Below are 15,382 nucleotides of genomic sequence, written 5' to 3'. Positions count from 1 at the left end.
GATAAAAAATTGAAGAAATGTGAATAAAAAGTATAGTGATGAATGTCTCAGATTTTTTTTTTTCAAAGAATTATGTAAAAAAAAATATTTTGTAAAATATGAATGATAAAAATAAGACAAATAGATTAAAATTATAAAAATAATCTTAAAACATATCAAAACTAAATACTAATAATGTATAAAAGATAAAATATGGTATACAAATATATGGGAAAAAAACTCCCATACAAATGTAAACAAAAAAATATGTCATAAAACTTAAGGAAAAAAAATGCCACATTTTTCAAAGTTTAAGAAAAAATCCAATATTTAGCGTCAGTTTGTAATGGAATTGACTTTGGGCTTAATACCCAAATACATGGGCTTGACCCAATAAATACATATATTTGTCATTATTTACTTGACCCAATAGCTCCTCGACGTCCTCTAGTCACAGTGTGACGCTTCGGCAGTTCGCATGTTTCTACTTCCAGCTTTGAGGACCACGTAGTTATCAAACAAAATTGCTTGCAATCCTGAAATGGAGAAGGCACAACAACAACACAAAGAGGAATTCTCATTCTCAACGGAGGTTTCTCAGTTGGACGAGGCTATCAAGCTCTTGGATTCTTCTCTTTCTCTTATCAAATGGCGCCTCAAACCTTCAGCAAGAACTCGACTTCATATGGGTCTCTTTCTTTTTTCGCTTTCTCAGTCAATATCTGTTCTGGGAGTTTCGCCTTTTCGAATTTCAGCTTTTAATTTCTTTCAGGGTGTCATAATTTCCATTTTGGGTATCTAACCATTCTTTCTTTTTGGGTTCTACGATATGCTGTTAAGTTGCTCACAACTTTGCAAACATCTCTGCAATTGAGTTGGGCTTTTCAAGTCTCTGAGAGTTCGCGGTATATGAGTTTTTGGATGTGTATTCTGTTATGCTTAACTGAGTTTAACTTTTGACATGAGATATTCATTAGTTGTTTTTATTTTTTTATAAAAATTGTGAATGGTCTGGATTTTGAAACTTGGTATATTTCTGATGATGGAAATTGACAAGGAGAAAACCTTCATGTTAATTTTATTAAAGAAAGTCTATAGTGTTATTCAATTTCAAGAAAGTGTGTGTAAATAAAAAGACTGATTCGCTGAAACGATTTATGTTGATCTGTGAATAACATATCCTAACTATGTTTCATTTGTATGCTTAATAACTCGTTATTGAGGAAAATTATTTTGGGGCAGATGTTCTTGCATTATGCACTGGAATGAGACCAGTTATAATGGTAGACTATGGGGGAAAGATGCCTGAACTGCAAGAACGACTATGTGCACTTCTCAAACTTTGTCAAAAGGTATTTTTTTTCGTTAAATGATTTGAAAACGTTGCAATGGTGAATTATGCTGATCTGAACTACTGTACATTGCTACTTCATGGCTAAACAGTTCTTTATAAAGTTTTATTCCTTCTGTTAACTCTGTACTATTTTAGTTAATGAACAGCTACAATATAGCTAGCAAAGCTTACAAACATTGTGTCATAGTTCAATTCTATTAAGCTTTTTGTATTTGTATCTTCTACACTAGTTTAATTCCATAGGGTTCATTTGCAGTTTCAGTTTGCCATTTACATGAATTACTCAGGGTATTGTTTGTATCATTTGAAATTCATCTCATCATCCTTATTATGTAATATTTTCCATCTTGTCTGGATCTGAAGACTTATTTGGTTGTGCAACATTTTTACATTTAGATTCTAAAAAAAATGCAGGAGTCTAGCATTTTTGAACATTTGAGAGTAATGATCATAGAAGATATGATATATTTGGTACACATAAGAGGACTCGCTGAGCATGTTCAGTCAAGCTTGAACTCAGAATTACAGCTGCTATTTGTGGACCTTGAACAAGATCCTCTAAAGGTTTTACTAAGGTCTTACTGTGGACATTTTCTTTATGTAATCTAAAACATAGACATGCTTATATTTCATCTTTAGTGAAGGTGTTTTCTGCATTTTGTTCCAGATGATAACTCAGCCTGAAAACAACCCTTTAGTGATGCAGTTTCTATCAGTTCAGAAGCTGTTCTCTGTGATATTTCCTATGGACGGAATTAAGAATTATTTCTCGTCATGTCCCAGGACAGATGAAGTGCTCGATGTTAATTCTCTTGTTATGACTTTGCAATCTTCATATTTTATTGATCTTAGTAGTTGCCTGCAAGATACCCAGGTCACTGTGCCAACTTTAAATGGGTAATTTTCTATATGAAGATACATCTGCATTAATACTGCTAGAGTATAATACCTATCCATTGGTAGTATCCATAAGTACTTGCATACATAGTTTGACCTATGATTTATATAGGAGATTAACAATAATAGCTTGGCTTACTTGTTCTGTGTTGCTTCAAAATTAGAATCAGTTATCACACTTTCATCATGACATTATTATATATGCTTCAGATGGCTTCTTGGGTATCCAATCGTATATGCATTTGGCAAGGAGCATAGTTCGGAGGCTATTCGTAACCTCTCCACCAAGTCTCTTCGTATTTTCAGAATATCTATTAGTAGGTTTGTACTTTTATAGTTTCTTGTTTGAAAATTAGCGAAATATATTTGAATGGGTGTTAACCTTTTTACTCGAGAATTAAGGAGTTCAATAACTCCTAAGGCATGTAATACTTGGTAATTTTCTCAAAGAGAATGAAATTGCCATAAAATGGAGTATGCCATCACATGAATCCTTAATTCTTAGTGTTGGCATTTAGGAAAGCCCTGTAATTAGTGGTCCTATTATTACTTAGACAATTGCAGGTCTAGGAACAATAATTTGCTAATAGAAGGCATTGGTTGGACTCTGTTGAGAACGAAAACATTGAGACCTGTCTAATGGCTATCGATTCAAATGAAGGAAAAGTTTCTTTGTCATCAACATAAAAGAATATTCCTCAAAATTCTTTCTTATCCTCAAATGATTGTAGCAATGTTTTCTTTTGTGATTTTTCCCTGCAGTAACAAGTTCTGTACCTGCGGTAATTCCAGAATTTCCCACCGCTTGTATAATTACAGTGTCTTTGCTTCTTTTATCTTTGAGGAGGGAAAAGCAATAGAAAAAGTTCTCTCATTTTTTTAATAGCAAAGTTTATTTCTTTATTTTTTCTAAACTTTCTAACTTGGTATCAGTAGCCACACCGACTAACGTCACAAATGGACCACCCCTCCGACTCCCCGGCAGATCCCCCAGCCACTTCTCTCTTCCTTTCCTCTACCACTGCATCATCCCTTACTCTTGCTGACACCTCACTTACTTGCCCAGAAAATTTACCATCCCAAACCCTGCTATTGCTACCGTTTCCACCCCTACTCCAAACCCCACTCAGCCTTTCTCCTTTCTTCAACACCTGTTACCACTTACCATCAAATTGGACTGTCAAAATTACTCATATTGGCGTTCTTTAGTCTTAAGCACTGCTCGCGCCTTTGACCTTGAGGGCTTTCTTCTTGGTACCGTTCCCTGCCCTGCCCAGTTCATAGAAACCCCAAGTTCTGCCGCCACCCTTGGTTCTCACCTTGGTCGTTTCCCTAATTCTTCATATACCCACTGGATGCGTCCTGACCATGCTCTAATGAGCTAGTTATTTAACTCCATTATTGAACCCATGATGAGTCATGTTGTGCGATGCACCACTTCCAATCTCATTTGGAACATTTTTGAGTCTATGTCCACTACTCAGTCTAAGGCTAGGTCCCTACATCCCTACAGCTACGTTTGCAACTTCAAACCCTTAAGAAGGGTTCTCTTTCTATACATGACTATATGCTTCGCATGAAAACATTAGCTGAAAGTTTATCTGCTGCTGGCCAATTAATATCTGATGATGAGTTGTTTCTGTATATTCTAGCAGGGTTAAGTCAAGATTATGATCCAGTTGTGGTTAATATTACATCCTCTCGTGAGTCCATCTCTCTTCAGGAAGTCCAATTCTTACTTCAGAGTCATGAAATGAGGCTTGACCAACTCAACAACATTAATTCTGACCATCACTCCCCTACTGCAAATGTTGCTACTCAAGTTGGACGAGGTGGCCACAATAACTCTTCCAGTCGTGGAGCTGCTTTACCAAGAGGCAGAGGCCGTGGTCGATCCCCTGGTGGTTGTGGATCTCCCAACCACACTGTTTGCCAATTGTGCAACTACCTAGGTCAAGTTGCCATCAATGTTACCATCGCTTTGACATTTCCTTTCATGGTGCTCCACCTTCCTCCAATTCCACTGCTCCTTCCCCTTAGTACGGTTCTCAGCCACTGCCCAACTCTTAGCAGTCTCTTTTTGCCTCCTCCAAGACCTTGTCTGACTTGGCGTGGTATTAGACAGTGGAGCATCCAACCATATTACCAATGATGGCAATTCCCTTTCACACAGATCTGAATACAAAGGTAAAAATGACCTCATCATTGGTATTGGTGAGACACTCTCCATCACTCATATTGGCTCTTTATTAGTTAATACATTTCTCCCTAATGTTCTGCTTGTTCCCCAATTAACAAAAAAATTGATTAGTGTTCAAAAATTACTCTGAAGGTTCTACTTTAGGGGAACATGCATGAAGGTATTTACAAATTCTCACTACAGTCGTTGTCCAACTCTCATTCTCAGTCCTCTCATCGTCAAGCCTCACTAGCCATTACTTTTCTTTCTTGTGTGTCACCGAGTCATAGTTTAGTGTCTACTGTTAGTCATAGTTCTAGAGTTAATCCTAGTTTCCTATGGCATATGCGCCTTGGTCATCCATCTCTTAATGTAATGAAAAAAAATATGAATGAAATCTTCTCCGCATAATTCAGTTTTCCATGATTATTGCACTGCTTGTTCAATTGGCAAGTCTCATCATATGCACTATGATCATTCGACCTCACAAACTTCCTCAGTCTTAGAACTTGCTCATACTGATGTTTGGGGGTCCTCTCTTCTATCATCACAAGATGGTTATTGATATTCATTGATCACCACACTAAGTTTACATGGATTTTTCCAATGAGACTAAAATCTGATGTCAAGTCTATCTTTCTACATTTTCAAAAATTAGTGGAGAGAAAATTTGATAAGAAAATTAAAACCGTCCAATCGAACTGGAGTGGTGAATACCACAGTCTCTCCTCCTTTACTAGTATTGGCATTCATTTTTCGTCATCCTTGTCCTCATGACCATCAGCAAAATAGGATTGCTTAACGAAAACATCGACATATCGTCGAAATGGGCCTCACTCTTCTCTCCCAAGCACATATGCCAATTAGTTTCTGATGGGAAGCTTTCCCACTGCAACGTACCTCATAAACTTGCTTCCCACTCCGGTGATCACAAGTTACCATTTGAGTCTATCTTTCACTCATCACCCGATTACACCAAGTTGAGAGTGTTTAGATCTCTTTGCTTTCCACATTTGAGAGCATACAATGCTCATAAACTAGACTTTGGGTCTCACCCATGTGTTTTCATTGGCTATAGTCCAAATCACAAAGGTTTTCTATGTCTCAGTCCTAATGGTCATGTTTATATCGCTCAAAGTGTAGTTTTCTATGAAAATGAATTCCCTTTCTCATCTGGTTCCTTTCTCACCACTCCTATCTCTCACACAACTCCTTCTAACGTTAGTCAATGGTTTAGTATTCTTGTTTTAGTGACAGCTCCGTCCACCCAAAGAACACCTTCAGCAGACCTTCATGCACGTGCCCCTGCTGTAGCACCTGCTCAATCTTCCTTTTCGCGTGAGCATCCTTCCAACATTTAGCAACAAACTCCACCCCCTTCTCCCACCATATCTACCACCCCAAAAAGTTCCACCTCTTCTCATAGCTCTCCTCCTTATCCCTCTCCAAATCTCGATCCTCTAGTAGCTGATTTACCCATTCCCACTCACCAACCAAAATACCAACCTCCTCAACACCATATGATCACTCGCTCCAAGTCCGACATTTATAAACCCAAGCTTTACACCTGCACAACCTTATTGTCTATTGTATTACTTAATGATTTTGAGCCACACTCCACCAAACACGCCTTCACCATACCTAAGTGGAAGGATGCCATGAACATCGAGTACCAAGCTATCATGCTTGCAAACACTTGGTCTCTTGTCCCTGCTACACCAGAAATGAACATTGCTGACAACAAATGGGTGTTTCGTATAAAACACAATGTTGACGGTTCATTCCAATGCTACAAAGCGCGCCTTGTCGCAAAGGCTTCCAACAGTCCTCTGGTATAGTTTTTTTCAGACTTATAGCCCAGTGGTCAAGTCCTCTACCATTCTCTTTATCCTCACCTTAGCTGTCACACATCAATGAGACATTCAGCAAGTTGATATAAATAATGCTTTCTTAAATGACACTATCTCTGAGCTGGTTTACATGAAGCAACCCGAAGGTTATGTTGATCCCTCTCAACTAATTGTTGTTTGCAAGCTCAATCGAGCGTCATATGGTTCGAAACAGACCCCTCATGCTTGGTTTGGTACTCTTCGCACCACCTTATTGTCCCTTGGTTTCAAAAACTCTGTGGCTGACTCATCCTTGTCATTTATAAGCATGGGGCTGCTGTTTTATATCTTCTAGTCTATGTTGATGATATTTTATTGACGAGAAGTCATCAATCCGAGGTAACAAAAATCATTTATGCTCTTCATCAGAAGTTTGCTCTCAAATCCTTGGGCTTTGTCACTTATTTTCTTGGTTTTGAGATAGTGAGGGAGCATCATGATTTACACCTATCTCAAACCAAATACACATTGAATGTTTTAAGAATAAGTAACATGATTGATTGCAAACCTGCTCCTACTCCGATGTGTCAAGGTCTCAAAATATTTTTACAAGACAGTGAGCCCTTCAAAAATGTCACTCTCTTTAGGAGCATCATTGGAGGTCTTCAATATCTTACTCTAAGTCGTTCGGATATTGCCTTTGTTGTCAACAAACTCAGTCAATTCATGCATGCTCCTACACAAAATCATTGATCAGCTTGCAAAAGAGTTTTGAGATACCTCAAAGGTACTGCCGGTCATGGATTAATGTTCAAACCTGCCCAACAATTAAGTCTACAAGTATTCTGTGATCCAGATTGGGCAGGCTCGTTGGATGATCGCAGGTCTACGACTGGATATGCTGTCTATCTTGGAGAAAACTTAATTTCATGGTGCTCCAAGAAACAAAAGGCCATCACAAGGTCTAGCACTGAAGCTGAGTACCGTGCTCTTGCTCAGAGTGCCACAGAATTGACCTGAACTCAATCTTTGTGCAGTGAAGTTGGGGTAAAGATTCAAGGTGCACCCATCATTTGGTGTGACAACTTAGGGGCTAAACAATTAGCTAACAACCCTGTCTTCTACGCCAGGACTAAACATATAGAGTTGGACATTCATTTTATTAGAGATAAAATTGAGAACAAGGAGCTGGAAATCAGACATATTCCTACAGACCAACAAACCGCTGATATCCTGACAAAGGCCCTTTCAATTTCACAACATAACTTTCTCAAAGACAAGCTGCCTGTGCTACCAGTTCCCTACATCAGCTTGAGGGGGCGTGCTGAGAACGAAAACATTGAGGTCTGTCCAACGGCTATCAATTCAAATGAAGGAAAAGTTTCTTTGTCATCAACATAAAGAAATATTCCTCAAAATTCTTTCTTATCCTCAAATGATTGTACCAATGTTTTCTTTTGTGAGTATTCCCTGTACGATTGACAGCTGTAGTAACAAATTCTGTACCTGTGGTAATTCCAGAATTTTCCACCGCTTGTATAAATACAGTGTCTCTGCTTCTTTTATCTTTGAGCAGGGAAAAGCAATAGAAAAAGTTCTCTCCTTTTTTAAATAGCAAATTTTATTTCTTTATTGTTTCCAAACTTTCTAACTGACTCATACAACTTCTTATCGCTCTGTTTTTTCTTAGTCGCTGATATATAATTCTTTTTGCTACACTATAAAACTTTTGCAGGAATAGTTCATCCACTAGGGGATCTCAGATGGAGGAATTGTTGAGGTAACTCATCTTTGACATTATTTTAATATTCTAATTTTTGGACCATTTTATTGTCAAGTATCTTTTTTCAAAAGGTCTGATATATTTAAAAAGCATTTTAGGTACACAAAGACCCCAAAACTATTTTTTTTTTAACTAGGCGTAAATGATTTCGAAATAATACATGCAATATGATGACGATGACACCTCTGTTGTTTAATATGTCTTTTTACTTTGTTTTCTTAAAATGCAAACAGTTTCTCAGTGCCTTATGGTTTAAGCATGGGTGGGAGCAATGAACAATGGGCAAAAGCATATTTGGCTCATATGCAGATGAAGTGGGAAAGGTGCAAGCAAGCTTGGAGGTCTCTGCAGATGGATGTGAGTGAATGCAAGCCACAAGCCATTGTGTTGTAATTGCATCTTCTTTTTAACAGATAAAGATTGAAATCTAAAGAAACAATATAATAGTTGTAGAAGTTTCTCCTTAACACCTCTCAATTGAGAATTTTATTTTAATAATCTTTGGGAATATTATAAAATTCTTCAGGTTCATCTCCTCTAGGCTATGAATATAGTTAACTAAATCAGATTTGGAGGCATTTAAAAAAAAAAAATGCCTATTTATTTATCTGCTGATAATGATAAATTGTGGAATATATGAAGTTGAATGTTCTCCTAAATTAGATTGGTAAGAAATTGCCAATTCATACAGTAGTATATACTCTTTAGAGATGAGGTGATTACACTATGATTTATCACTGAATTAGTTGGATTCTTCTGAGAATGAAGAGGTAGATCTGCGACCTTTTATAGTGTAGTCAGTTGTACGCAACCTTTGCCCAACTTTTTCAATTAATGAGACAGGTGGTTGGGTTAGGTCTCAATTTCTATAAACGTAGTGACAATATTGTTCTCTTTTATAATTCAAGTTTGCAATTGAAAAAGATAAAAGGAAAGAAGGGATTTTATTATTATCTTGGAAGGGAATAAACTTTAATGATTGTAGGCATGTGCAAAGCCAAACTTTGAAGGGGCTTTGAGCTCGTATTATTATGTATGACTTTTTTTCTTTCGGCATTAAAAACGAAATTATTCACAGCAATATGCCGCTGAGAGCACATTGTCTATTATCATTACAGCATAAAATAAGTGAAAAGGAAGGTAATTAAAAGAGAAAACATGAAAAAAAGAAATAGCATTACTGAGGTCGGAAAATTCCCTTTACTCAAATTGCAAGCAGATCCTAAAAACAAAAGAAAAAGAGAAAAAGTCCCAAAACAAAACAAACAAGAAAAACGTTAAGAGACAAAAACAAAAACATGCAAAAACTAATAACAGAAAATTTTCCCCCCCTCTCTTATACACCTTTGACCAGGCTGAGGACCTCAGTCTCAGTGGGAAGAGCTGGGATTGCTCCCTTCTTGGTGGTGGTAATGGCTCCACATGCATTTGCAAATTTTAGAACCTGCTTCAACCTTGCCTCATCCTGAAATTAATTCACCAATATTAAGTATATATATATATTTGTATATACATCCAGAAAAAAAAAGATGCAAAAGAAAATTAAAAAAAAAAGTATACCTCAATGATGGATTGGTCATCAACAATCTTCGTAAGTAAGGCACCAACAAATGAATCACCAGCACCAGTTGTGTCCACTGCTTTGACATGGAAAGCATCCACAGACCCATGGAAATTCTGTAACACGAAAACAGGTTAAAACATTTTGTTTTAGTGTGTTTTGATTAAAATCATGTTTTAGTCTAATAGGAGACTTGTTTTTTTTTTTCATTCTGTAAATATTCCACAAACCAATTCACACGCACCATAGCTTGAATTATACACAAATCACGCACCAAAAGAAAAAAAGAGCATTAATTATAAATACATAGTGAACTACATTGTTAATTGTATTCAACCATGTTGTAAAAATAAAACCTAAGCCTTACTCTGTTGTTACATGTTTTAGGTAAACCATGGGCAACTAATTTGGTGGTACCAAAAAGACCATTCCTTGAGTAACACTCCAATATTAATAGTTCAACTAAACCCAAGTTGCAAAAACATAATCAACCATTTGACAGCTATTTCATATCAAGCTTTCTTTTTTAAAATAATAAACGTTGGTAATTAGCCTAAAACCATCGGCAACTTAATCCCACCAAATTTCCCTAATAAAAAAAAATAACCCACCAAAAAAGTAAAAAAAAAAAAGGGCGGGGGGGGGGGGCCTACTGCTCCAATGACTCCAACTTCATTTGTCGGCAAGCGCTGTTGGACAGCGCAGAATTGTCAGCATTATTCACTCAATTCTTAAAAATCCCTCCCCAACCCGTTTTCAATACAGCAGCCAAACGTCAAAAAACCCATGCATAAATTGGATTTATATTACTTAACAAAATTATTTTTTAAAAAAAACCGATTGTTCATTTTTTTTTTGATAGGAAAAAGATGGTTCATGCTTGATTATATATTTTTGGTTCTTTAAGGAGGGGGTTATAGTTACCTTGGTGTAGTATCTGCAGCCATGCTCGCCAAGAGTGACGAGGAGGAGCTTGAGGTTGGGGTGCCATAACGACATGGCGGAGGCGTCGTCGATTTTGTTACTTTTGGTTAGGAACTCAAGCTCGACATCGCTGACCTTGATGACGTCCGCCTTGTCCCAGATGCTCAGAATCTGCTCACGCGCCTCATCCTCTGATGGCCACAAGGGCAACCGTAGATTGGGGTCGTAAGAGAGCAGGGCCCCGGCCTCCTTAGCCGCCTCCATCGCTTTCATGTGCGCCGATCGGCATGGCTCTACGATCAAGCTGATAGACCCATAGTGGAACACTTTAGCCTGAACAACACCAAAACAAACATCTCATCTCAGTTAGGGTTCACTGACCGTTTCATCCGGTAATTGTGAGAAACAAAAAGTCAACCACACTATTTGGGCACATAGATTATAGATTTAAGAATCAGGCGCACGTGATGGGGTTAGAGCGCGCGTCTAGACCATGTTAACCACGTCATACGTCATGCCCCCACACACACATATTATTAAATAAAAAAGGTGTTTTTTTCTTTCTATTTTTTATTACATCGTCATCATATATAACATAAGAAAAAAGTTGGTGGAAAATTTTGGCAATAATTAATAATGGAACGAACAAATATTTGATAAGGCGTGAATCACACTGCACGAGTAGCCTGAAGCCTACTGTATCAAACTCAGTGTTAAAATACTAAAAACACGTCGTCTGAGTTAGAACGCGGACATTGACCACTCGCGCGAGTGTAAATGAGAAAGCGCGTGAGGTTTATGGAGTCGAAAGTGAAAACAAAAGTTTTGAGACTTTAATAAATAATGCGTCAGTCAGAACAGAAAACGACATAGTTTAGACTTCCGAGCCCAGGTTTCAAAAACCACTCACCCGCTTTTTCAAGGGAGGGGATCACGCTATCACAGTATCACGATAATAATAATAATAATAAAACGGCCGATCCAAAAATGAAACTTGAAAAGTAAAAATCGTAAGAAAACGAGATTATAATATGATATTTTTCGAAAATCATCCTATCCTAGATCTATCAAGTAGATCATGGGACCCACCAGCGCTAATCGTCACCCGCGGTTAGATTAGCGTACCCTCTCTACATTATTTTCAAACAGTTAAAGAGAAGAAAACAACAGAGAACGACCAAAAGTTTCCGGGAAAATTCAAGACAGCAAGAAAATAAAATAGAGAGCGTACCGATTTGATCAACTCAAGATTGAGCTCCTCTGGCTTAAGGAGCATGTCGGCGCTAGGGTTTCTGTAGAACATGAACTCGCGCTCACCGTCGGCTTTGAGAGTGACGAAGGCCAAGGCGGTACGGGCACCTTGATCGAAGTTGATTCCTTCGGCGGAGACACCGTTCTCTTTCAAGATCCCGGCTAGCATGTGTCCGAACTCGTCGTCTCCGAGTTTTCCAACGAAGGCAGCTTTGCCACCTAGCCTGGTCACGGCGATGGCGACGTTGGCCGGGGCGCCGCCGGGGGCTTTGAGGAACCCGGGAGCCTCGGCGAGAGAGACACCGGAGACGGTGGGTACGAAGTCGATAAGCATCTCACCGAAGCTGACGATCAGACCCTTGCCGGTTGCTGGAACGCCATTGTTAGAGGACGCCATTGGAATGAAAATGTTTTCAGAAAGTGAGAGAAGGAGAATGATTAATGATATATGAGAGGGTGGAAGGAGACGGGTTTTAGATGGTATTTATAGGGGGGGTAATACGATTACGATCTGGTGGAGATTATTAGGGAAATATAATATTTTTTATTGTTTCTTTTTTAATTAAGCTGTGGACCCACAGTCTAGAGTCTCATTAACATTTAATTAATTAAATTTAAATTTAGAAAGAAAAAAAAATCAAATTTAGATTCATGTATATGATTTTCTTTTATTTTGGATAAGTTTGAAATTGTTAAAAAAAAAAAAAAAAAAGGATTGAGAATCGCAACTTAATTCGGATTTTTAAAGTTCAAATTCGAAAAATTAACTTAAAACAATTAGAATTCAATTGTATCTATGATCTTATAATTTATTTTTAATTGATATATAAGATGAAAAATATTAAATCCACATATTTCAAATTAGATATTTTTTATTGTTTTGTTTTTTTAAGAAAAAAAAAAGAACTTATCGGTTGCTTTAACTTGCATTCGAATTCTTAGGTGCCAAACTTTCGAATTCGATTTGGGATAACGAATAACAGTTTTTAAATATCTTTAATTAGATAGATATTGGTAATGTATTTACATCATTAAAAATAGCGAGAGAAAAGCGTCAAAAAAGAAAAGAAATATATTACATGAATGAATATGACCAAGTAAAGAATATAGCATGCAAACATGAATTATTTGATATTATTATGTCTATCTCTAAGGCTAAGCCATCGTCATCATATTCATTCGTCTTTAGCTATCTAAACTTACCTGCAGTTGGGAATTCCCACAGCGACAATAAAATATATGTATTTATATAATGTTTGGTGCTTGTCATTTTTCAAAGAGGTGATTGAATAATTAACCCCATTATTTTTTTTTATATATAGTGGAAATTGATGAGTGGTATTGGTAGGACACCCTTTATATGTATGATCTAATAAGTTAATTAGTTTATTTGTGGGTCACCCCAACACCACCCATTGTTTTCATCAAGTATTACTTAACCATTTTATAATAAGAGTAATGATATATTTATTAAAATTATTTATCAAAATACATTAACTGAAGTGATAAATAATTTTAGAGTACATATCATTATTTTTTATAATAATGTTGGATAGAGTGACTTTTTTATTGTATTTTTTTAAAAAAAAATTATTTGATCAATAACAGAATAAGTGCCAGTTTTGTAGAATTCCATGTTTTGGTAAAACCAGAGAAAAGAGATCTCCCTAAAATTTTATGGGAGAATTTTTTTTTTTTCTGAAATAAGATTTCTCGATTTAATTATTTGAATCTAAATAATAAAAAATTATATATATATTTTAAAAAAAAATCTCTCTCCTAAAGGTAAATATTTTACGCCTGAAATTGTGTGTATGTGGTAATCACTTGTTTATTAATGGTTTTCCTCTGTAGACTAGAAAAATATATCTCTAAGTACTAGGTAAAAATAATATATAATGTATTTAATTTTAAAGTTATAAACATGTTTATTCAAATATGTATTTATTTTTATTATTTTTAATTATCATATCAATTTTAAATAAATAAACAATATCATATAAATAAATAAAATATGTTTAATATAAGGGTTTATACCACCCTGTGTTTTTTCCCATTACCTGTTTGGACCCTGTATTTTGACAAATTACTTTTTAGACCCTATGTTTTGTAAAATAGTTAAAATAGAACCCTAAACCAAATTTTGGTCAATATTTTCTCAACTAAAATTACAAATAATTTATCAAACTAATAATTCAGAACAAAAATAAAATCATTATGCTTAAAAACTGTGTTGTTATATTCAATTTTTTTCTTCATTAAAATTGAGTTTAAAGTTCTATTTTAACCATTTTACAAAACATAGGGTCCAAAAAGTAATTTGTCAAAACACAGGGTCCAAATAGGTAATGAGACAAAACACAGGGTCCAAAAAAGTATAAACCCTTAATATAATGTATGACATTAATAACTAATACCGTTTTCAGTTAGTATTAGTTAGTAGTTATATGTTAGTTGTTGTACAATCAGTTTAAGTGTTAGAGTTAGTTAGCATTGATTCTCTGTATTGTAACAGAATGCTCTTGTACCATTTTTAACAACTATAAATAAAGATCTTGATCACTGATAATGATCAAGCTTTCATTGCATTTTTCATTGAAGTTTTTCTAAAACTCTCTGTAATTACGTAAAGTTCTTTATGGTATCCGAGCCACTGACTCGTGTCCATGGATTCATCTTCTTCTGATCCGTCCCAACTCCGTGACACCACCACGCCTTTGATGCCTTCTGTTACTCCGGCAGCTCCTGCTCCTCCGGCGACCTCAATTCCTCTATGGAATTCGTTCTCTAATTCTCTTACTTCTTCTCTTACACTCAAACTTGATCGTGTCAATTTCCTTGCTTGGAAATCACAGGTCGTTCCCACCGTGATTGGCCATGATCTTGAAGAATTCTTGTTCAGCAATGTCTCTCCTCCGGCAAAACTGGTCACTGGTGAGGTCAACCCTGCATATACTCAGTGGAAAAGGCGTGACCAGCTCCTTCTTTCTTGGCTTCGATCCTCCATGTCAGAAGGTATTCTTGGCTCTGTTGCTGCTTACACCACCTCCTATGATGTTTGGCGCGCACTCGAACAGAAATTTTCAGGCCAATCTAAAGCTCGTCTCCTACAATTGAAGGGCCAGCTGTTTAATATTCAGAAAGGTAACATGTCCATTTCTGATTATACTGACACAATTAAATCTATCTGTGACAATCTTGCTATCGCTAGCTGTTTGATAAGTGATCAAGATATGGAGCTACAATTACTCAATGGTCTAGGACCTGAGTATGATCCTGTCGTTTCTGGCATTACTTCCAGCAAAGAATCTAAAAGCCTTGAAGAAATTCAAGCCTTACTCTTGGCTCATGAATGTCGACTTGAGCGACATCACTCCGTACATGATATCTCAAACAAAATGGCTGCACATTTAACATTTGATGGTCCAAGACATGGGTACTCAAACCATTCCAGATCTTCTTACAATCCTAGTCGTATAATTTCGAATGCCAATTCAAGAAATGCTCCAAGAAGCTATCCAAGACCTCCATCTTCGAACATTCGACCAGTCTGTCAAGTGTGCCTCAAGATTGGCCACACTGCAGCCATTTGTCATTATCGATTTGACAAAGCATTTGTCACTCC

The 15,382-nt window shown here is 36.6% G+C and overlaps 2 protein-coding genes across 4 annotated transcripts; one reads left to right on the top strand and one right to left on the bottom strand.

The window, feature by feature from the left end:
* Window positions 1–424: 424 nt before the first annotated feature.
* Window positions 425–8,557, top strand: LOC133818795 (uncharacterized). 3 transcript variants are annotated; one of them, XM_062251855.1, is made up of 7 exons: window positions 426–668; window positions 1,222–1,331; window positions 1,748–1,897; window positions 2,001–2,230; window positions 2,441–2,551; window positions 7,974–8,018; window positions 8,255–8,557. In XM_062251855.1, exons 1-7 carry the CDS (start codon window positions 521–523, stop codon window positions 8,412–8,414), a joined length of 954 nt encoding a protein of 317 aa, XP_062107839.1. In that variant the 5' UTR covers window positions 426–520; the 3' UTR covers window positions 8,415–8,557. The 3 variants fall into 3 exon arrangements, with proteins under 3 accessions (XP_062107840.1, XP_062107839.1, XP_062107841.1); XM_062251857.1 differs by lacking the exon at window positions 426–668 and adding an exon at window positions 689–884; XM_062251856.1 differs by lacking the exon at window positions 2,441–2,551 and having other exon boundaries at window positions 425–668.
* A 458-nt stretch (window positions 8,558–9,015) lies between these two features.
* Window positions 9,016–12,209, bottom strand: LOC133818794 (fructokinase-2). Its single transcript, XM_062251854.1, has 5 exons — window positions 11,738–12,209; window positions 10,507–10,839; window positions 9,582–9,698; window positions 9,366–9,486; window positions 9,016–9,243 (listed from the first exon to the last, which is right to left on the bottom strand). The coding sequence occupies exons 1-5, from the start codon at window positions 12,152–12,154 to the stop codon at window positions 9,134–9,136; spliced, it is 1,098 nt and encodes a 365-aa protein (XP_062107838.1). The 5' UTR covers window positions 12,155–12,209; the 3' UTR covers window positions 9,016–9,133.
* Between the last annotated feature and the right edge of the window lie 3,173 nt (window positions 12,210–15,382).

Source organism: Humulus lupulus, chromosome 2, assembly GCF_963169125.1.
Source record: "Humulus lupulus chromosome 2, drHumLupu1.1, whole genome shotgun sequence".
Taxonomy (NCBI): Eukaryota; Viridiplantae; Streptophyta; class Magnoliopsida; order Rosales; family Cannabaceae; genus Humulus; species Humulus lupulus.
Note: the sequence above shows the minus strand (reverse complement) of the source record. Positions and strands in the feature narration are given on the sequence as shown.